At 43.8% G+C, this 23,163-nt stretch overlaps 2 protein-coding genes across 5 annotated transcripts in view; both read right to left on the bottom strand.

Annotated features, from left to right (window-relative positions):
• Positions 1-151: 151 nt before the first annotated feature.
• Positions 152-5,580, bottom strand: LOC128890612 (FHF complex subunit HOOK interacting protein 2A-like). 2 transcript variants are annotated; one of them, XM_054149269.1, is made up of 6 exons: positions 5,380-5,580; positions 2,713-3,771; positions 1,794-2,244; positions 1,353-1,716; positions 746-1,246; positions 152-491 (listed from the first exon to the last, which is right to left on the bottom strand). In XM_054149269.1, the coding sequence occupies exons 1-6, from the start codon at positions 5,428-5,430 to the stop codon at positions 392-394; spliced, it is 2,526 nt and encodes an 841-aa protein (XP_054005244.1). In that variant the 5' UTR covers positions 5,431-5,580; the 3' UTR covers positions 152-391. The 2 variants fall into 2 exon arrangements, with proteins under 2 accessions (XP_054005244.1, XP_054005253.1); XM_054149278.1 differs by lacking the exon at positions 5,380-5,580 and adding an exon at positions 4,006-5,115.
• Positions 5,581-6,465: 885 nt separating this feature from the next.
• Positions 6,466-23,163, bottom strand: part of LOC128890732 (hexokinase type 2) — a 29,478-nt gene continuing 12,780 nt past the window's right edge. For 2 of the 3 annotated variants that reach the window (XM_054149523.1, XM_054149513.1), the window contains exons 2-7: positions 12,442-12,604; positions 11,952-12,307; positions 11,559-11,658; positions 11,109-11,463; positions 10,551-10,821; positions 6,466-10,468 (exon numbers count right to left, since the gene is read on the bottom strand). In XM_054149523.1, the coding sequence (XP_054005498.1) occupies positions 10,391-10,468; positions 10,551-10,821; positions 11,109-11,463; positions 11,559-11,658; positions 11,952-12,307; positions 12,442-12,604 (1,323 nt within the window). In that variant the 3' untranslated portion in view covers positions 6,466-10,390. Of the gene's footprint in view, positions 10,469-10,550; positions 10,822-11,108; positions 11,464-11,558; positions 11,659-11,951; positions 12,308-12,441; positions 12,605-19,000; positions 19,579-23,163 lie in introns of those variants that run through there. The other variant, XM_054149533.1, reaches the window with a different exon arrangement.

Genomic DNA, 23,163 nt, shown 5'->3' with positions numbered 1-23,163 from the left:
TTATAGCAGTATTTTATGATTGCTAGTAATCGATACATAGGCTTAGAAAATTGTACAAATTCGTCCTTTTTTTCATGATGTAGTGTCGCAATAGAGAACCACTTAAGCAGATATAAATAAGGTATGTCCGAGGGCCGATTGAAGAGCAATATTCATTGGTTTCTTTATTAGAGTCACAGAGGATGGATTGTCCAAACAAATGATTGCAAATAATAACATTAATATATTATCCACTATACTTATAAATACGTTTATGTATCTTACAAAGTCATCACAAAAACCATCTTCTATTTAAGCGTATCTAGAATGACGATCAAATCGTTAAGTAAAATACACGGCCATAATACGTTGATAAACCTAAAATTTACATCGTTTTCTTTGATATCGATTATCACATAGAGTGGTGGTACTTAACGTATGCTATTGCGGCGAGTTCTTTGCAAAATTCCTCCGTGACGATCACGCTTTCGAACAGAATGTTCTCCTTCTCTCTGAAAAATAATGAAAAATATTCGTTTCACGTGTCGACTGTCCAAGTGGAAAATTGATAATATACAAGGTGTTTCGTCTAACTCCGTTCAATATCTCGCGAGAAGAACACAAAAGTTGTTTGGTACAAAAGGATAAATTTGATGATGTAAATAATTTCTTTCCCTCACGAGGTACAGAATTATTCCCAGTTAGAAGAAACATCTTGGAGATCATCCGAAGACTGAACAATTTCGTTTTGGGAGTCTCTGCGTACCCTTCGTGGGAACAGTCCTCCAGCAATCGTTCTCGCGTCTCCTTCAGCATTTGCTTGTGATCCGGCGTCTTTGGTACTTCGTTCACGAGCTGCTTGACAACTTTTTGCAGACAAGTAAACAAGTTTTTTGTGCCGGGTGCTAACGGTAGCAGCGGATTCAATAAAAATTCGTGCAGGTACGGATGAGGTAAGAGCGCCAGCCTCGAGATCACCACTGTTAGCTGGAGATTGATCTCGTACTTTTGTCGCGGCACGTTGGCCACCTTCTCGAACAGCATGGTCATGAAGGGACCCATGTAGAACCTGACTGAGCAGTGGTCAGCCTCCGGTCTCGAGTCGGAACTCGCTGAATCGTCGATGGTCACTGCCTCCAACGGCCAGGCCATCAGCGAGCAGTCTGTTAGCACAGTGGAGTACTGTCTCTCCAAGTCGGCCATGTACCGCTCGTAGTTGTTCACGTCAGTGTCGGTTTGCAGATAGCGCGGAATCAGGGACAGGAAGCTGAAACGGAATTCGATATTGTATTTCTGCGGCGATCCTGTTAGAGTACATACTATAATTCAACGTTTTATTTTACTACGAATTCGAAGGAGCTCGCAACATTTACCAGTTCACTATTCTATGAATGTTACTGGGCGCCAATGTTCTGCTGTGACTCTGCTCGTACGAGAGGTCCAGCAAGCCCTTCTTTTCCCTTTCTCGTTCGTCCTCCTCGTCGCTCCAGGAGGCTATCGCGCTATCAGCGGCCGCGTTATCGTAATAGCCTCGAGTCGACAAATAGACCAACACTAAACAGTGTAACGTATGCTCGTTCCTCTTCTCTATCATTTCCTCGAACAGCTTCAACGTTTCCAACGTTAAATCGTCGCTGTCCGTGAAACAGTTGTCTATCAGCCTGTGCAACACAGGCGACGTCCACACGTTCGGTATCTCTGGGCCTCTGTCTTGCCCCACTAACCAGTAGCTCATTTCTGAAACGAAAGTCTTTGAATAGAGGAAAGATACGAAGAACCCTGATACCACGCAGACTGAAGTCTTTGCAGCATACCTGTACAGAGGGCGCTGGACGTTAACTCCTTCAAGCACTTTGTGACCAGCGCCGTGATAAGAACAACGTGATGCTCAGCCAGAGCTGGCGTCACGATGCTCTCGAAGAACTTCACTCTGATGCTCTTCGCCAGGGCCTCGGCGACCTCTGGATGCGCCTCCCTCGCCAGCTGATTGCAATAGTCGAACCACATGAAAAACGCGGCGACCTGCCTACAACCTGAGAACTTTTTCTCCTTCGTCCACGCTGGGGAGTCCAGGCCCCACGTGACGTCCACGCCGTCGATCTCGTTCGGATCGACGTGCGCTGGAATGGCGTTGAACAGGTTCTCTAATCTACTCGGTATCAAGGTCGTTATGTCGCTGTTTGCGACCGTCTGGGCGAACGACGAATCCTCCAGGGACGCCAGCACCATTATTCCCTCGCACGCTCTTATCCTCACGGTATTGTCCTGGAAGAGATCGTTAGGTTCAGAAGTTGCATGTTATCAACGTTGGTCAAGTGAAAGAGCGATGTCAGTTTGAGTCCTACGTGAAATATATACCGATCGAATATTCAGCCTATCCTGTAGCGTTGATATTAATCTTCAAGTAAAAGAGTGAAATCGATTTGAGTCCTAGACTATTCTGAGAAACATCTAGCAGGATGTCCGAGACATTAACGTCTGGATAATCCCCTGATTCGTATCTATATCGTAACAGTTATCGCTGAGGAATCCCTGACCCAGATATACCCCAGAACAATTCTCACAGAGATGTGGCTGATTCATAGATGGATCGATACAGATTTGGCTCAAGAAGCTTATGGCTTCCAAGCCCAATGTGACTGACACCACCCTTAACGAGGACGACGAACTCATCAACGACGCGAGCATCTTCCTAGCATCGCCACTTTCATCTCGAACGGACTGATCGCTTACCGCAGTGTTTATGTAACTCAACAAGGCATCTAGTAGAAGGCATTTGGATTTCTGCGGTGTCTTCGAAGTCAGCAGGTTCTGATCGTTCTCCACGCAGCCGGAGTCCTCGTAACCGCCGCCGAACTCGACGTCCACCCTCAGGTCCCTGAGGTTCTGCAGATGGGTGTCGATCTCGTTCATCAGAGCCACGTCCTCGCACTTGTGCGCGACTTCGTAGTCCTGTGACTCCTCGGTCGACCCCCGGGCGTCTGGAACTGCCTCGCACACGGGTTTCTGGGTCGTGGGACTCGAGGACTGGGACCCGTTCTCGGCTTCCCTGGAAGACACCGACTCGTTCGATCGACCAGAGGCCCCGCGAGCTGTCTCAGCCTTGCTGGAGGATCTGTTCGACCCTACGGACCGTCTTCTATCGTTCTCGGTGCCGAACAGATTAGGATTTATGAGCGTGACCGCCTGGGTGTCCAGTGGCTCGAACAGTGGATTGAAATTGTTTCTTTTCCTGGCTGGTATGTAGGTGACCCTCTCTACCTCCATTCGCTCAGAGTTCCTCCTCGCAGCGGCGTGTTGTTTCTGGACCGCTGGCGCGTCGTTTATCATGTTGGTCACGTGGGGATACTTGCACACCAGGAAGCACAACGTGAGGAGAAACTGGACCTCTTCTGCCTCCATGGGGGACGGGGGATTGCCATTGCACAAGGAGATCAACCTTTGCACTGGCCCGTATATCGACGTGTGGTGCAATAAAGGGTACTTGGATCTACCCAGCAACTTCCTCAGGAAGGACAGACAGACCATCCTCATCCCTGGGGGAGTCTCTGCGCTGGCCAGCGTCGCCAGCAGGTCCAGCAGCTTGTGCTGCAAGAGATACTCCAGACACGGACCGGGCTCATTTTCATCCTTCTCCTCCTCCAACAGGATCTCCAACAACCTGTCCAGGTGTCGTGGTATGCCTGTCGTCTGTATCGGGACCTTGCAGTTCGTCAGGTGGTTCACGTAAAAGTTCATCAGCTGCTTCCAGTGGTACGTGAAGTCTTGCAGCGGCGTGGCTGGCGGCGCTATCTGCAATCAACGAGCGGACATCAGCGGAACAGGAAAACAGCTCGGGCGATGCTAATTAGCGAAACTTGGTGATCGTATTACGTCGTCGCGCGCGTTTTTCAGGAAGAATAAATAAGGCGCAAAACACGGCGGCAGGTTATTGAATGTGCACATGTTAATGAATCGCGACCGGCTCGGCTAGGTGCAATGTTGAGCTTTAAATAATTACATAAGCGGTTAAATATAACCACGCACATTGTTCGACAGATCGGATTCGACGTCGATGTGAGATTGGTCGCTGACGAGTCTCCTTGGATGATCGACACACTTAGCTTTCTTGGGCTACTATTGGCCATCTTTGCTTTTCTTTTTTTTTTTTTTTGTGATCGTGAGCCTCGTTTGGGTTCGATCGGATTGGAAACTTTCGATTGTTTCGTGGATTCGTTTCTGTGAGTTCTTGATTACAGGTCCTCGGCTTTTCGCTCGAGAGGAAGTGTTGAAATTTTGTAAAATCGAAACAAAATGTTTGGTTGGGAGCAGGATACTTACATCGGTCGATGCGCATGGAATAAATTCCACCGTGTTTGCTGAGTAAAATCGAGCAATGCGCACGGGACCCTTATTATATTTACCTCGTATACTTGCAAGTGAAACAAGAAGAAGAAGCGAAGCTCCGTTCGAGGAAAATAAAAATCATATGGTTTGGAAAGAACAATCACAAGGAGTTGGGAGGAGGGGAAGGAGGATTTCTAATTCATTATTCATCGAATAAAAATTATAATACATAATACCGACTCGTTCTGTATCGATAGAATTTCATGAAATTGGATGTTGTATAAATCAAGGCCGTTCGTTCTTCGACAACACGTGCCGTAAATATTACATTCAATTTAGTCATAACCTCTAAGTTCACGAGTTCGAATTAGTATCAGATTTCGTTGTGTACAATTCGAACGAAGAATGTCGATTCGTGTCTGCATGCTCTCGTCCTTGAAAGCCAGCTACAAGGTCGAAACGTCGATAGACGCTGCACCGTATCGACGATGTAAACAAAAACTTGAAACTGGTTCTAGAAAGGCTGAATAAAATTGGCATCAGTCGCGATAGCTATCACATCCACCAGAACAATAACGAAATGTTTTCCATACTCGAGAAATAAAAGTTCGAGTTCGAATCGTGACCAACAATCGAATCGTCTAATTGGATGTATGTCGTAAATAAAAACGCTGTACGATAATTTTATTGGTCGCTCGTTGAAAGATTTTGTCCATTTCTGGGCGGGGAAGATACGTGGATGCGGGGATTGGTTTATTGATGGTCAAAGGCACGGCGGGCGAATCGATAAGCAAAACGTAAATAAATACAGAGACACGTGTGACGGTGTGAACCGCAGCGGCGAGTTTGCGGGGAAAAATCATAGAAATATGTACACGATCGATGAAGCACTGCCTTGAACGAATGTTGCATTGTCCGGTTGCGATTATAAAACAGTAGAACGGTAAAGATACGAACGAAAGTGAATCGCACGACGTAGAATAGTAAACGGCGAAATAAGCGTAGCTGCGCGTGCGAGAACAGAGCCGACGGCGCGACACTGCTGAAGCTTGTCGATTGGGGGTTATCACTCACCACGTCAATGGCATTCTTCAACGCGATTTGAATGCCACTAATCATTTTCATGCACCTTCTGCTATTCGTGCGCGTTTATTTCCTGCTATACACGAGCCTCGCCGCCGTTCTTCGCGCGGTACTTTCCCAGTTCTGCATTATTTTTCATAGTTCGATCCACCGTGCCGATCGCTCACTGTCCGCGACAGCAAAGCTTTGCGGCTTTGACGTACCGTGCTTCCGCTGACGATCGCAGGGGCGCGACACTGTACACCAGGGCCGTACTCGTTGCCGATTCAAATTTACCTCGCCTCCCTTTTGTTAAAAATTACTTGATTCGATTATACTAGTTTCTTTCAGTAACGCGTAGTAACGTTTTGTTAAGAGTGTATTCAGAGTGAATTATTTGAAGTTCGATACGATTGCAACAGAGGTTTATATGGTTTCAGTTTAAGTAGCGGAGTTGTCAAATTGAATTTTCTCTGTGATTTTCTAGTATTTCCTTCGTTTTTGTTATCTCAAAAAAGACCACCTGTGTGTCGTGCAGACCTTGGACCCCTGACAGGCTCGTGCCTGAAAGCGACTATCAGTGTGACGAAGTGGGGGAAACTGGAGTTGCATGCTTCGGTTCCTTATCGATAAGATTTGCTTCACAGACCTTGTTTACGACCTTGAGTTCGGCATTTTCCTTTACACTATGCGATAACCTGCTTTACGAAAACTTTCTATTTTCATTGAATAAAAAGAACATATTTTTTTACTCTATTAGATACTTGAGGTATCCTCGTGAGAATGTTTTTAAAGGTTTGGCGAGCTTTCCCCGATGAAAATGAGCCCATACACGACCCTATTCGGATCACTTTCATTCCACATCATTCGAATCATTTTCTGAAGACTTAAATCATTCAAAATCAAAATTAATCCACACTACCTCGTGTTTGGGCTCGTTGTAATCGGGAAGATATCGCCGATTCATTTCTAACATTCTCACACAAGCAAAATGAAATTTTGTTTAAATTATAGAAAATCGTCAACTTTCATTAGTGTGCGAATGACGGTAAGTATCGTTGACTTTCAAGTCCCACGTGTGACGGTTGGTAAAGCGTAAACGGGATTTACGATGATTTTTATTTTGCACCTTCAATTTGTACACATCTTAACAACATTAACCAGTTTCGTAAATGTAAAAAAAAGTCGCGACGCTCCGAAAGCAGCGATGTTCCATCGAGACGACTCGATCGCAAACGATCGTCTCTCGACAACGATTATTCTACCAGCATTTCCGGTTCACTCGATATCCACCAGCGCGTTTCATCGCGATGAAACGGAACACCGGTCGTCGATAAACGTCCGACGTTCGACTTTTGCAATCCAATACGTGGGACATGATTTTTTCTTTTCATACCATCGAATAGGAACGGATCCTGTCTCTCGGAGCTGTTGATTTTTCTTACGCAACCTATCGAGTGTAATTCGATGCATGTCCAAAAGAACCTGTCGCGGTGCTAGGAATCTGCGACACTATAATTTACTCGTACCTTCCCATAGTTTTTTTTTTTGCCTTCGTTTTTCTTTTGTTTCTTTAATTCTCCATTTAGTAAAATACGCCACGGCGCGCGGTATGCGCGTGTCGACATCGACTCGTCGCTCTAATAGGGACCACAGACGTAATGATTCCTTTTACAATAATGCGAGCAACGGTACAATATTGTTCGAGTGATAATTGTCAGGTGTGCGGAGGTCGTTGTGCAACCTATCGCATGTCTGACGTGGACTATCGGTGCAATTAGACGTATAGCTCAAGATTAATGAGATCCCTGAAGAGGTGTCTCAGGTAGAGGTAAGTAGGTGGAACCAAGTAGTTGGACGATTACCCAAGTTTGGAGTCGAGTAGCAGGTGACTTTTGATAATGTTTCAAATAAGTAGGATCGTGGAAGGGTCCTAGGGAGATCGTTCAATGTCAGAAAGAATGAAAGGAATCAACGTCGAACCGAGTCCAGGGATCTTCTTTAATTTATTGAGCTATACATGCCTCGCAATACAGAGACGTAAAATATTATCAAAGTAATTACTGGATTTCGACTGAAAATACACGTCTCCTAGGACAGACTTGTTTCAGTTTCGCTCTGTACCCTGATCCCCTGCAATCGTGTATTCATACATAGCTCAACGAGTTCGATATAGAGCTCCGAGTGATCTGAGAATTGATAAACTAGTGGCAGGGATGAAGCTAGGTGATCAGACTACCCCTAGACTCGTAACCCATCTGTTATTGTCTAGGACCCGATATTTTACTCCAGAGTTGTCTTACTCGACCTGTTGAGCTACGCACGACTCACGGTGCAAGTCTCACTCATGTCTCTCTGTGACCCTGATTCCCAACCGATTCTGAAGCCACTCGTACCTAGCTCGACATGTTCAATAAGAGCCCCGAGAAACAGTGACCGGGACAACACCAGGTTGGATCATCGTCCGAGCCTGTGTGACTCCGTTTGACACGATACTATAAAAACATGACGAAAGAAACGTCCAAACCAAACCGAGTCCTGGGATTTTATTAAACTCGTCGAGCTACCTATGCTATTTACTTCTGTCTATAGGATGAATCGTTGCGTCTATGGCCGCTACGATTGAAAAATGAAAAGAAGTCTCTTATCGCGACTCGTGTCGGTACTCACCGTCTTCGGTCTCCACAGTCGTCGCAGCATGGTGATGACAGAAAGGGGGAACGAGGAATCGGAAACGCTCGACACGAGCGCGGAACCAGAGTTCTCGAGGTAGAATCCGCGTGAAAAATGCGTTCACCTGTCCGCATAGGTTGTATATGTTGCGTTTATACGTATATACGTGTATGCGTGTGTTCGATTATTTTTCTATCACTGGCGTCGCGCGCGCGTTTCTTATCGTAGTGACGACAATAACAAGTACAAACAATAGAGGGAGAGAGAGAGAGAGAGAGAGAGAGAGATCTGGGTCTCCGACAACGCGAACGTTTTGTCTTGTTTTCGCGCAACTTTCGGAGGCAGAGGGGGAGGAAAGAGGGCGACCATCTTTCCTACGTTTCGTAATCTTACTCGTAGGAACGCACGTTGAATGGCAATCAACGTTTAAAATAAAATACACGTTGCGACACGTAACCCTGTTACGCGTCCGTGTCGAGATGAGGGAGTAGCGACCATTCGCGGTCGCGAGTGTTTTTTTTTGCTTTTTTTTTTTTTTTTTAGGGTGGGGAGAGTAGGTAACGAGGAAGTGCGAGGGTACTCGAAGACGGATGGAGAAATCAGAAAATCGTTAGTCTCTTCTTAGCCCCCTTCCCGGTTTCTCTGGTCGTTCAACGACGATTCACCGGGTAGAATACAATAATAATAATACTTACGATTAAGGTTTAAGTTTCTTTAAATTAGTTACGTCTCTTTTTCTCCATCGACTTCAAACGCAAATTGTGCTATACGCAGTCGCTCTCGCTCTCTCCCCCACGTTTTCTTCTTTTTCTATCTTTCTCTTTTTTCCTTTTAGCGGGTCTCGAGTTCGTCACGGACACGAAAAACTGTCGCGCGACAATGAGAGAGAAAAAAAAAAGAAAAAAAAAAATAGAAAGGACACCGAGCTGTTTTCTAGCGCGACCGTGGCCTATAAATCTAAAAATACTTCAAACCGCCTAAAATCCCTTAAAACGGTACTACTGTTCGCTAGTAAACTGTTGTAAAACACGCTACTCGCACTCTTTCGCCCATTCTCGCATCGTTCGTCCATCCATCGCTCGCTCACGCGCTCTACACGTTACAATAAGATTACTGTAGGATAAAACGACGATACAAATAATTTATAAATCGATCTATGCGAACCAAAGAATCCGTCCGTCGTTAACCGTCGTCCTCTTTGTTTCGACACCCTACCGTCGCAGCCCGAAACGAGAAACAGAGGAGGCTCAGCCTACGGGATCGCAGGACACGCGATTCTTGAAACGGTTCCCGCTTTCAAGCGACCGCCTGTTCGCTTCCAACCGAGGTCCTCGCAAACCTTTCGTTGTAAACATTCAAAAACTTTTATATTTTTTATTTAATCTTCGTGAGAATATTACCAAATGCTTGGCGAAGTTTTCTCCGTGAAAACGAGACCAAACACGGCATCAATCGGATCACTTTTATTACAAGTCATTGAAATCATTTTTTGATGAGTTCCAATGACTCGAAATAAAAGGTAGTCCGATGTGGGTTGTCTTTGGACTCCTTTTCATCGGGAAGATTTCAACGGTCCACTTCTGGTATTCTCCCGGATATCCAATGAAAAATATAACGTTCAGTTTCATCGGTGCGTGAAGATCACTCGAAAATGGAAATCTCCGTATTGACTCGAGTTATTCTCTTCGCGAATTCGCGTATCCCTCTGCATTGTTTAAATACTTCCAGTTCGTATCTTCTGAGCTGCACTCCTGGCAGTAATGTAACATTTTAAATATTGATTTATTCGTTTGCACTCTAGCAACCGCGTTAGAGTCGTCGAATCAGTCGCTGGACCACGTGCGAAAACGCACAACTAGGAGTATCGCCGTTTTCGTTCTATTTTTCTATCGCCGTCACATTCACCCAAATTGAACGGCGTTAATTTTAGGAGACTACATCTCCGAACAGATGTATCGAATCGATCGAACTTCTGCTCGTTTTTATTTTTTTCAAAGTGATCCACGCTACGCGTCTCACTCCGCGTGCAATACTAGCTCGTAGACTGGTGGATGATCCCTCTCTGACTTTCTCTAATTTTCTCTAACAAATCTTGAAGTCTCCGTGCCTCCGGTGTTCTCACTCACTCGTGTTTCGGACTCCCATTCGTCTCTCTTGTTTTCTTTTCTCTTTGTTCGCCAATCCTTCCCAGCTTCCTCGACTTCCTCCTCGACGCATACGCGTGACTTTTATGCATTTCGTGTACATATACGTTAATGGTTTCTTGGGTGTATGTGTGAAAATTTGTGTTGTTACTGCGTATATAACTTAATTTAAGCTAAGTCGAACAGACGTGGCACAGCCCCTATCTTCACCGTTTTTGCGCCGCAACCGCGGCGACCAGCGCCGCGCCGCGGCCGCTACCGTCTTCTGACAGCATCAAGCCGAACTGCAACGCGAGAAGAAATCAAATTTACTCGTCACGTTGCGAATTTCGACGGAAATTGATCGCGAAGAACCGATTCACTCACCGTATGATTCTGTAACTGGCTGATTTTCTCGGTCATAAGATCGTGAAAGTGTGGGTGGTATCTGTAAACCGAACCGTCGATCCCTACTGTGACGTCGTTCTCCCCCATTTTGTTGAGAAGAGTGGCGATTCCAGCGCTGGCGAGATGGGCCGCCCTTCGCGACACAACGGAGCAAACGTACCTAACATTCTCGCAATCCTGATCGCTCACGTTCCGCATACCCAGTTCCGACAAAACCTGACGGCAGTTCGTGTACTTTCCTTTGGGGTCGCTGAAAACGAACGACGAAAAATAGAATCACGATGCTGCGCAAACAACGATTCTTCGTGTTTGCGATATCTTTATAGCTTCTATAATTTCCCTCCAACCCGCATGAATATTTTTTTCACCCGTTCTCTACCTTCCAACGAAAAGTACAGGCTACTTGGTTCGCAGAAATATTAGCTACGATTCTTATTAAACAATCAAATTCCCTGTAACTCGGTACAAACAAGACAACCGTCTAAAACGTTCCACAATGTTTACAAGGGATGTAGTTTGGGAGACAATACCACTCACTTTTCAATTTCGGATACGTATTTGGTGAAGAACTTTCCGCGTTTCTTGATGTTGCTAGGGCCTTTTCCACCGAACAGGAGGTTAGCATCGACAGCCTTCTCGAGGACCAACCTCGCCAGCTCGCCCATGTACATTCCAGAGATCATCTTCTCGAATAATTGTTTGCCAGGGTTGATCGAGTTCTCGTCGATGGATCGATCGTACTCCGTCGTCACGAAGTCGAGAGTTCCGCGCTCACCGAAGGCGCCCCATTCGGTGTTTATCAACATGTTTGGCTTGTCGGGCGAGTAATTTCCAGGTATCGCGCACTCCAAGTTCTTCGTCTTCTCCACGTAGCAGGCGTTGCTACCCGTTCCTAAATGAAACTCAAAGTTTATACAACATCGTCACGATTTTAAAAATCGTTTTACGTGCAACGTGATTGTTCTAAATGTCGATTCGTGTACCCACCAACGATCAATCCGATACGGCAATTCCTGTTTTTCCAAGCGCATGACATTAACGTTCCTGTGGTGTCATTCAAAATGGCGCACACGTCGATTTTGACATCCTGCGCGACAAATAAAAATTAGCTCCCTTCTTCGGTACTGTGTAATTACTAAACTGTGGATGTATACAATACGGGCCGTTTCAAGTCGTTTCGACCATTTTATATTTGGCTGAAATTCTTTTATACTATAGCACCCTACTAAAATACCCTTTTGTGAATTTTTGCAGATTTTTCTACTGAACCATAAAAAAAGTTATGAATTTTTCAAAAAAAAAAAAAACGTCGCACCATAAACACAGAGTTTTCAAATGGACAGTAAGCGTCCTCTGTAAAAGCGATGAAAAAGATCGCACCTTTCTTCTCTCTATCGCCTTCTCGAGGAGAGCAACGACATCCTCGCCCACCACGCCTTCGCAATCGAAGCCCTTCGTCCACCTGACTAGGTAGCCCTTCGTCAATCCGTGCTGAGTCAACGGAAAGCTGAAGGTGAACCCAAGGGGCAGAACCTGGTCCTGGAGATCCAGATCCTTCACGAACAGGGCTAAACACTGGGCTATGTGATCGAAGAGCTGGGTACCGGTTCCCAGCATGAGGCTCTGCGGTATCGCGTAAATTTTGCTCTTCATGTCGAAGTTCTGACCGTCCAGGGTGATGAGTAGTACCCTGAAGTTCGTACCGCCCAGATCCAGCGCCAAAAAGTTGCCCTTCTCTGCAAATGAGACAAATTGTATTTTGTTCTCGAAAGTTATTAGAGGTTCAAATAATAGAGGTTCCCCCACTCATCCAGGTTCGACCATACCACAAAAGCGATAGATCGAATTACCCCGGACGAAATGTCCTTACCAGTTCCATTTGGAAGATCCTGCACGTAAGTCGTGAAGCACTTGACGATGGCGTCGTTGTGCGTTTCCTTGGATAGCCCTTTCTGTATCTCCTCGTTGAGCCTCTGCATGACCAGCCGTAGCTGGTCGTTCGAAAGGACGAGGTCCTTGCAGATGTCTTTTATCTGCGAAACAAACGAAAATTTCGTTATCGATCGTTCGCCGCGTAACCGAGCGTTACGAGACGTCCTTGAACGGCATTATCTATACAATCGTCCGCGCAGCTGCATTATATTGCATAACTGCATCCGATACGTACAGAGAAAGAGAGATGCTGGCATCGTTTTACGCATTTTCCCGATGCACGTTTCGGTAAACAATACCTGAGATTAATCCTAATTACAAGCGAAATAAAATCCCGCGTTCTTCTCGATTTCACTCCGAACGTACCCGAGCGATAATAAAATAATTACTCGATTCGATCGTAACGTTTCGAAATATAGTATTGTTTCAGCAGTCATATTTCGACGAGGTACGGCGCAAACATTTGATGAATGAGTCAATATCGACGGCGCTATTGACGCACAACAGAAAACGTGTGACTGGATAACAACGTCAATCGATTCTATAAACGATGCAGTCCCGAGAACTTGTTTAAGATTAGTCTGGCACGAAAGTATGCAAGTTGGGCTCCGTGTGCAGCTCTCTGCGCGCCTGTGTGCGCGAACCGCGTGTCCGGAAGAATCGCGTGCTACCATAAAGAGCAACGAGAGAGAGTCGGGAGCTTTGCGCGGATAGCGTCGGGAGAATTAAGTATAGGGTAGGGTAATGGTCGCAGAGTATCGATTTAATAGGCATTCGTTAACACTCGAGAGATGCAAATACCTTTCAATTACTTGATATGATATTTGCGTCGCAATTTTTATACTTGAAAAGTATAAGTTCCTATTCCTTCGATTTTGGTTTCAAAAGTAAAACCGAGGATTAATTATTAGTTTTATCATTTTAAAAATCAGATAACCAGAAACCGACGCCACTAAGGCGCTAGTGTCGCGTTTTTTTTTATAACTTCCAGGTTTTTTCTCGCGCGAAAAGAATACTATTGCAATAAAACTGATATCTTTTATTTGCTCTATTATCAATACCAAGAAACGCGTGCAATATAAATTCATTTGAAAATTGAAATCCCTTTAGTTGATTGCAATGATCCTCTTTAAGACGGGTACGATTCCCTTTAAGTTCCCTTTAATCTAAATAACCTTCGAATCGGTTAAACAAAAATAACTTCAAGGAAAATGTTATCGACACATGACAATCTATTTTATTCAATGCGTTTTTCGATACGAAGTGTCATAAATATGCGAGTATGCTCTATAAGTGGATTCAAAATGTTCCGAGAGAATATATTGAAATACGTTTTAATTAGTTCAATACAATTCGATGTAATTCAATTTCATTTATTTATTATTTCAATCGGAACACGCTGTAATTATTATTACTATGTAGCATATAAATTGTCAACACTTTCGAGCATCTACAAAAAAGAAATCCAAGACAAGATCGAAGAATTGACGTAACATAGTTTATCGTAAATGTAGTCGGTCGCTACTCGATTTGAATACGTTATACATGTGCAGCGGCATAGCTTTCGTTATACCTGCAATTTTAACTTTCTAAGAGATTCACAATTTCGCGTAAGGAAATCCACTTTAAATTGAAGGTATTTTCTAATGGCAAGCTATCTAGTAGTTAGACACGGGAAATAAAGATTCGAAATTGCAGCGAAAGTGTAGGTCAGGTTTGGTTTTCATTTACCGCAAGAAATTACTCGACGAATTGCCACCGAAACAATTGAACTTAATCTAAGAAATCACTGTAATCGTTGGACTACGGACATTCATTCGAATTCGTATTTTTATTAGGTCGTGTCTTTTCTTAGATCACGTGCAACTTATTTCTGCAAAATTTCAGATTTTTTAAACATGTATCGGTCGGCGAATCGTCCTTGCAAGTGGATCGAGCGTATTCATCGAATGCGCGATAACGTTTGCATTCTTTTTTCCGATGTTAGTTTATGCAAAACGCGGCTCTCCGTGAAAACGATTTTTTTTTTTAAACGAGCTATCGAACATTTTTGTACTTTCTTGCGTCTCGCGATATCACGGTCCATTCCCCGAGAATAATACATAGTTGGGTAATAATAAACATGTTTTCTCGTCGGCGCGAGAATGGAAAATTACCTCTGCTGCCGTGAAACATTTTTATTCGTGCGCGTTACTTTGTGACTTCTTCTTAGATTTCATTTCTGCCAACGCAAACTGAATTAGCGAAATAGATCATTAGAATTATAACAATTGTGCTTTACCGACAAAATTTGGAAAATTCAGAAAAATTCTTAAGGAAAACACTAGGGAAAAATATGATTCAAGGTACGTGGTTTTAGTATGTCTGTAAAAAGATTTATCTTGGACGTTTCTCATCGTTGCAACGATGTCCAAAATATCGATACTGTTTTCTTCTCTAAAAGTGGTTTTCCCCCTCGTGATTCGTTATTATCAGCGATAAACTACTCGAAATTCATTTTCCTCGAGGGAAATCCGGACAACAAAAGAAACAAACGACCAATTTGGGTCGTGACACTGCCACGGAGTCCTGGATCGATAATCGCGACGTAAACAACCTATACATATGCACACGTGCAGAATTTTGGTAGGAAAACGGTCGCGCAATTACATGTTTCCTCTCAGAGTGCACCGACGCGATCGAATCGACCTTGAAATCTGCGTTGCACAGCCCACGAACCACATTCTTCTGCTACGACGTGGTCTGCGTCGAGCTTAATTGAGCAGCGATTTATTTTTTAATTTCCTGAATACTTTCGTAATAATCGAACGTCGAGAAACAAGCTCTGTACATACAAAAATACAGTGATTGTTTTACTGTTACTCTGTTATTTATTGTACGATCGAATTGTTCAAAAATATGATTCCTGCGTTCGAGTCCTGTGGTTTTTCCTAATAAATTACATTAAATTAAATAGAAGATATCTGAAAGAAATCGCTACCCAACCGTGCTCGTTAACGATAGCAACGGATTACTTTTTGCCATACCGATGTCAATATGGGACTCGTTAGCGACGCGCTTTATTTACATTGTTCGTCGCGACGCGACGCGTTTAGTTCAATCTGGCAGCTGACCGTCGCGAGGCGTCTTTCTTCGCATGATCGAATGTGGGGCAAGTATTAATAACGGAGTGTCGCACAAAGAAAGAAACGTGGAACGACGGTCGAGAGCGATTAGAGACGTCACGTGGCTGGGAAATTTAATCGACAATCCGAATCGATCGTCGCAATCGGGGAATAACGCGTACCTTGTACACGACGTACAGGGGAAAGGAGGAAAGGTTGCTGGCCTCTTCTATCGGTTCCTCGAAACCGATCAAAGACACCACTGTCCACTGCGAATTTCGGACACGATCTTCCATTTCGTCGAACCAATTACTGAGGTAACAGCTCAAAAAGGTACCACAGATCGTTCTAGTTTCTGTAATCGCCTGGTATGCACGATAATTAGACCGCTTATGCATTTATGATGAATCAAAATGTAATGCAAAAATATATAAAATATCAAGAATAATATACATGTTACACGTGTTTAGAAGATAATACTTTCATTTAAGCTTCAATTATCGTTCTGAAAATACGAACTTGCATAAACATCCGCGGATAATCAAACGAATTATAAAATCGATCGACGTTTAACTTATCTAGTCACACGCAAAACGTAACGAATGTTGCATCACCCATCGAAAAGAACTCCCAAGGGCATCGATTATGCGACGCAAATAAACGAAACGTCTTTTGCCGGCCGTTTAGGACGTTCGAAATTCCCGCCAATTTCCCTCTTCCGCGCCGCGAGGCATGGCATTGATCTGACCGTGACGTCACCGACACACCCGTGCGCCAGCCAATAGGACCGTTTTATGAATGAATGGTACAGTAGATGCACCCTGCGCGCACCGCATGCAACGCTATAGGAAGAACGTGCAAAGGCCAATGCACACCGATTCGTCCAAATGCACGTGGCGATGTTCACGGAGGGAAATACCCAACCGATGATCTTTCACGCGTTCGCGTTTATGCAATACTTTCACATGGAAATGTATGCGCGCCGAGAGGCGATCGAGGAACTGCTTCCTCGTTGCCGACGGACTTTAACAACTTCCTTCACATGGGGGACGTCCATTCCTTCCAGTCACTTTCGCAATCGATTCGATGACGATATTATTGCGGTAAATATACATATGTCGGTCTAATGAAAATTAATACATACATATACGCACTCATCAATGAATTCACTAGATGGTGATCGGAACCTAACGAGAGTGAAATCGTTGCTATACAAATTAAATTTTGAGTAATTCACACTTGGTACTAAGTTGAAATGTGTCAATGTTCATTTTTCTTGAAATTTTATATGTACATATATTCGCTTCTTTTATATATATTTTATACATATATAAAAGAAGCAAATGAAGCGAGGTATAGAAGAAGATGGTGATCGGAACCTAACGAGTGTAAAATCGCTGCTATACGAATTAAATTTTGAGTAATTCACACTTGGTGCTAAGTTGAAATCTGTCAACGTTCGTTTTTCTTGAAATTTTATATACATAAAAAAGAAGGGAATGAAGCGAAGTATAGAAGACAAGGAGTATCGAAAAGCAAAGAGAAGAACAGAATATGTACACACAATTATCTCTGGCATCGCCGCGCAATAAAGAGCGTTTATTGACACAGTTGTGGAACGCGATGTTTATCGTATGCTAGATTTCGTGTCGCGGATCGACGTTGACCGTGTTATGCAATTTCATAACCAGAGTGTCAAGGACAACCGGCAGTAGACGAAACATTTCTCCAAGGCGCGACGACCTCCTTCCGCGGAACACAAACCGCGCTCTATTTGACGAACGACTTAACATTCGACAAAAAAAAAAAAAAAAAGCAGAAACCTTCATCGCTCGATATTTACGAAAATCGAGAGTGTTTACGCACATGTACGTACCGATGCAACACGTTGCGTGCGGATGGAAATGACCGATAAGAATTGAACGTTGCACCGTTAGGTATTCGTGATTTGCTTGGATCGCGATGCTCGTTAAAATATTTTTTGCGCTTTCGACGCTTTGTAAAATTCCGCTTAGGTGAGTCGTACTCGTAAAGAAATCGATTAGTTACACGGTAGATGAAACGATCGCGTGTAAGAGACTACGTGAAGATTTAAAAACGGCCATACGATCGTTCGTGGTAGGTTCAGTGTTAAACACGGGAGAGCAATCGCATAGCAACTTTGTGGCGCCGAAAACCACATATTCCCGACGAAGAGCCACAGAAATACCGCACACGTATACCTGTTACAAACACTCGCGAATATAATGGATAGTTGTATTCCTTACATAACGAATCACTATTTATTCAAACGTAGCTGAATAAAAGAGTATATACTCGATACGACTTTAACGAACTTCTACGTAAAGCATATTTAAATAAAAGTTCCATCCAAATAAAATATATCCATGAAATTTGATTCGCGAATAAAGATTTAATCGGACGAACCGTTTTTCGTCACCGAGATAAAATTGTGCTCGACTCTGTTAGCGATACATCGTTAGACTTTTAACCTTATCAGCCGCGTTATAAGCAAGCACCAATGATGAATTATGCAAACATTTATCGTTCCTCGATACGCACATTGACACTCGCGGGCCAACATCGAGCGTGCTACTTTCCCGTTCTTCCTTCCCCAATCGATAACAAAACACGCTTCGCCGACATATTCTACGTTACAGCAACTCTCCAACGATTCACTCTCGTGACAACCGGTGTCGTCGATCGAGGAAGACGTCAACCAGCTCGGAAAACGTTTCGCAACAGAGTTACGACGCCGCTTATCGGCCGGCAATCGAACACCGGTTTAATGTTTAATCGTTCACCAGTCTCCGTTTGCCTGATGATCAAAGCCACGATATTTCGCACAGTGGAACATGCCTCCAATGAACGAACACCTGGTCTAGCGACGAGAAAACATGCCGTCGCAGTATTTCACATCGTCGAGCATGTTTCTCATCCGACGGTCCATGTGCGACGGCACGTGAATCGAAGTCGAAACACACCCCTGTGCGTGGAACGATCGAACGAGCTCGAGTAACACTCCAGAAAGAGTTCTCCTTCCTTCGAAGGAGATTCGAAAGCAGAAGAAACGTAACGACCACGTCAACCCTTTACGGCACGGTTATCAAGAGAAATATCCGTTACGAGGTTAGATTCGATGACCACTTTAACGATTTATACCTCACTAGCACCACCAACGCAAGAGCGCCACATTTTCGTGTGTTGTCAATCACTCTCGTTTTTATCGACCCTCTCTGTACAAGTTTAAAAATCATTCGAATTCGTGTGCCACGAACAATTAACGGAATTCCTGTCGGTAAGTGGAAGCAGTGTCTTCCGTTCATTGAGCTCTATCCTAATCCTCTGTCCTAGGATAGAGCTCAATGCTTTCCGTTACACGATGCGTCTCACCTCCTGCGTGACCATGTCACTCGAGGATAACGTCGTTTTCATCGCCCTCCCTTCGTTGTTGCACCCCGAGTCGCGGTCCTCCGGAAGCTTCGTGTTTAACGTTTCTTTTTCTTTTTTTCTTTTTCTTTTTTTTTTTTTCGTGCACCGGGCACCCAACGAGAAAGGCGTGCGATGCGGCACGATTTCGTGGAATCACCAACTGAGAGATCCGGTTTCCTCTTCGAAACGATTCGTAAACGCAAAGCGGTGTTAGCACGCGCGCGTGACAGTCACTACGTTCGCGTTCGAGCAGCCACGTACGATTCACCGTTCCACGAACGTATCGCACGAGTTTTATATTGCAACTGATGGCAGCGAGGCGCCTGTTCCACGCGCGTACCTACGCTTCCATGGACGAACGTGTTGGCGAACGGGTGGGGCGGAAAAGAGGCCATGAAGGAGACGATCGGCCCAATGACGGAACCATGACGAAGCATCCCCCTACCTATCCAGGCAAATTCTTTCTTTCGCGATATTTTCCTGACCTATCTTCTTCCCAGGACAGTAAACGATGGAATTAACCGGAAAGAAGATCGTTATAAGCTATAACGAACGACTAGCGAAAATTCTATGCACACGGACACTTTCAACCTGTCATCTGATCGGATAGTTATCGGCGATTTTATTGTTCGTTCGTTTGATTGGCGCGAAATTCTACACCTCAATGGGAAGCAACATATGTGGCTGGTAATGGAGCGTGTAAGAAATTGTGAAAGAGAATCGAAGGTCGATGATAATTCGACGTGCGCGCGGATAATAAACGAAGGCTAAATGAGTTTGTGTAAGAAACTCTGATGTTTCGTATTTTGTTTTGTGAAAGGATGTGGTCGTCAACCGGTAGAATATAATTCATGAAAGTATTATTAAAGCGTGAATCATTTATAATTATTACGTCCTGGGAATTAAGAGCGAAAGGTGGCTTATTAAGAAAATTAAATGGTATTCCAAAGAGATATTCGTCGATGATAAAGAAAAAAGCGATACCGTATCTTAAATCAAGTAATGTTGCTAAATTATGCTATCTGATAAGACCGAAAGTGCTTTACAGAAATGTTTCGCCATCAAATTGTACATTTCAGAATTATTGTAATCACGTATTATTAATCTTACTCGAAATTATATCAAGCTTTCTAAACTACTCTTTTCGTTCCATGTGAATTTTTTTTACAAATATACACTACACTTTATTGTCAATTCAACGCATAGTTGACCAAAAATCAAGACAAGGTAACGCGTTGCGAGAATCGAACAGTTCTTGCGTCGAAAGGTCCCGGGAGCGCGTCATCGCGCGCTACGGCACTGGACGCTGGGCGCGTTGGTGGGGGTGGAGATTCGAGCGGTGGGGGTAAGGGAGATAACTTCCCCACGCTCTCATACTCCGTTACGACCATTATCGGTGAATGTGCCGTCAGTGATGGAGGCTCGTCCTCTCAAGGGCGAAAAGGTCACTCGATTCTTGGGCGACGAATTCGGTGGAAATGGTTGCATCACGCGACTCGTTTCCGTTACGCCGCTATTCGCGAAATTGCGTGAATAAACAATTGTCTGTCTTGCTACAATTAATCGTACAATTCGATATTTCCACAGTTTTATTCAGACAGCGTTATCGACCTTTCGTCATTGAAATACCCAGCATTAATCAAGTTTCGCGACAGTCGAAATTAACGTCTCCTTATCATTTCTTCTTTTTTTTTTTTTCTACTTCCTGACATGTCTTGTGCTGTTTGAAAATTTTCCAATTGCGAAACACACGTACGTTATCGTACCACTCGCTCTTCTTGTTTTTGCTCGGCCTAGATAATGGTACGTAGCTCAGCTTATTAATTTAATGGTGCCATAAAGCTATTATTAAAGCCATCGCGAGCGTTCGGATAAATGGCAATTATTTATGGGTTAATGCAGCTAAATAGTTTGTTTGCTGTGTCGCGAAATGTAACGAGCGCAGAAGGCCTCTCGTGGCTTATTGTCTTGCGTCGTCGAGGAATCGCCGAGACTCTTGGAAACGGGAATTGGTAAATGAGAAAAATCAGCGCCTAGTTCGCCGATATACCAGAAGTTATGTTAAGGCACAGAAATTTGGAATTGACATTAAAATATTTCTCTTATAATAAAATTATTTGCAGTCCTTTTATTGTTCCATGAATTATGCATGGCAGTGAACACGTGGTCTATCAATGAAAGGAAACGTTAATGTAGTATAATATTATTCATCTGGAGATTGGTTCAATCACCTATGGTACAAGAATCGATGTCGTCAAAGAAATGAAATGTAAATTAATTGGGTGGCTAGATTTATACAATTTTGTATAATAATCAGCGATGCTGGACTACATTTATAATAATACATTTATAATAATACATTTATAATAATTATACATTTACATGTATAGTAAACGCGTGTATCCATAGTAATGACTGTAATTAAGTATCGACACATTGCTTTACCATAGAAGAGTATTAAGGGTAAAGGGGGACGCGAAAATTTGCAATAGCAATTTTAACGTTTCAGTCGTTAGGTTCGTCAATATTTGCACCGAATTAACGTATCACCGTTTAGCATCGATCGACTCGAATAGAATATCCCGTGTAAGTGGTCTTCTATTATCTATTCATGGTTTCAATGCAAACCAGTGTCTTTGCGCCACGGGTTCCATTTATCGTCTAGGGATTATCGTTTCCACGAGACACGCGATATATTTCCGTCTATTATGTCCTTCGTCGAATGGAATACTGTTCTCCTGTTGCTGGTATTCCAATGAGTGGTAAACACGAGGATACAGATTTAAAAAAAAGAGAGAGAGAATGTAACATACAGAGTGCCTAACTCCAAATGGCCTAATATCCCTTTTTAATGCAAACCAATACAATCCCAATTGTAATGCAAAGTAAACATTTCTGATGCGATAGAATTCTTGATTCTTATGTTAAGGTATTCCGCACTATTACCGAGAAATCGTTTACCTGTTGCCGAACGCACCGTACATCGTCAGCGATTCGCGATCGATCACAAGTATCCGATAGACGGTCGATTGCAACAGTCGTGGGTGTAGTAGAAAATCATACAGACGACGAAACTTACGCACGGAGAAATTCCTACGAGTCACGATTATTAGCGAGTTTCTTCATGGAACTGAACGCGCGATACGGAGGCGAGCGTTAATTGCTGCGCCATGCTTCACCTTGAGGACATTCTGAAAACGCTTTGCAACTAATTGCAATGGAGAAGCTGCCAATTTATACTATTACACTCTCCTTGTAAAATTCCACCGATTTCCAGATAGTCTCAAACGTGAACACCGGTAAATTTCCTTAGCCATAAAAGGATCGTCTATCCTTTCATCCCCGAATCGCCCACTCGAAACAAAACGCAAATAGAATCCCCAGAAAATAAAAGGGTCTCCTCGAGTTTCCCCTTCGTCGTGGATTCATTCAGCTCGACCCTCGTTCTTGAATCCATCCATCCACGGAGAAAATCACGCACACGTTCGTCATTATGTTCGACGACAATTGAGCAAATCCCGTCACGAAACGTATCGGTGCGCGAATACTTTCCGCGATCTGACGCGGTTGCGCAATGTTGATAAACAATCTGAGCTCGCGAAAAGAAGCGAACGCATCGATATTGGGAAACGTTGCTAATCCACGTAGAGTTGAATTAATTAAAAAAGGAAATTCTAAAACCCTTATTGGAAAACGTTTTATTTAATCGCGACGCGGATTGGAAAATACAGAACTCTATTGTTTGATTATCCAAACACTTTGGTGAGCTCCTATTATCGAACTCAGCTCACGTGTCGTTTATTAATTCGTGAACTTCAGTTACCCGAGTCCCCAGTTATCCGAACTTGGTTTTCCTCCGATCGATAAATAAAGTTCCACCGTATTGCTAATTTCCTCGGCTGACGTTGCATCAGCGATCGAAACACGCAGGTTAAACGTACGCAACACCCGAGTAGAGCTCGTAAGGGATGACGCAACGGTCAGCTGCTTCCGACGAGGGAACGAAAGTCGCCGCGCGATTGGCCGACGCCGAGGGCTCGAACGGTCGATCCCTTTTTCTTGACGTCATCGTCATCTTCCTGGGAAACGGTTGGTTCGCGCGAGCACGCGACTTTTTCAATGAC

This window comes from Hylaeus anthracinus, unplaced genomic scaffold (genome assembly GCF_026225885.1).
Source record: "Hylaeus anthracinus isolate JK02 unplaced genomic scaffold, UHH_iyHylAnth1.0_haploid 0, whole genome shotgun sequence".
NCBI lineage: Eukaryota > Metazoa > Arthropoda > Insecta > Hymenoptera > Colletidae > Hylaeus > Hylaeus anthracinus.
The sequence above is the reverse complement of the archived record's forward strand: the minus strand, read 5'-3'. Positions and strand labels throughout refer to the sequence as shown.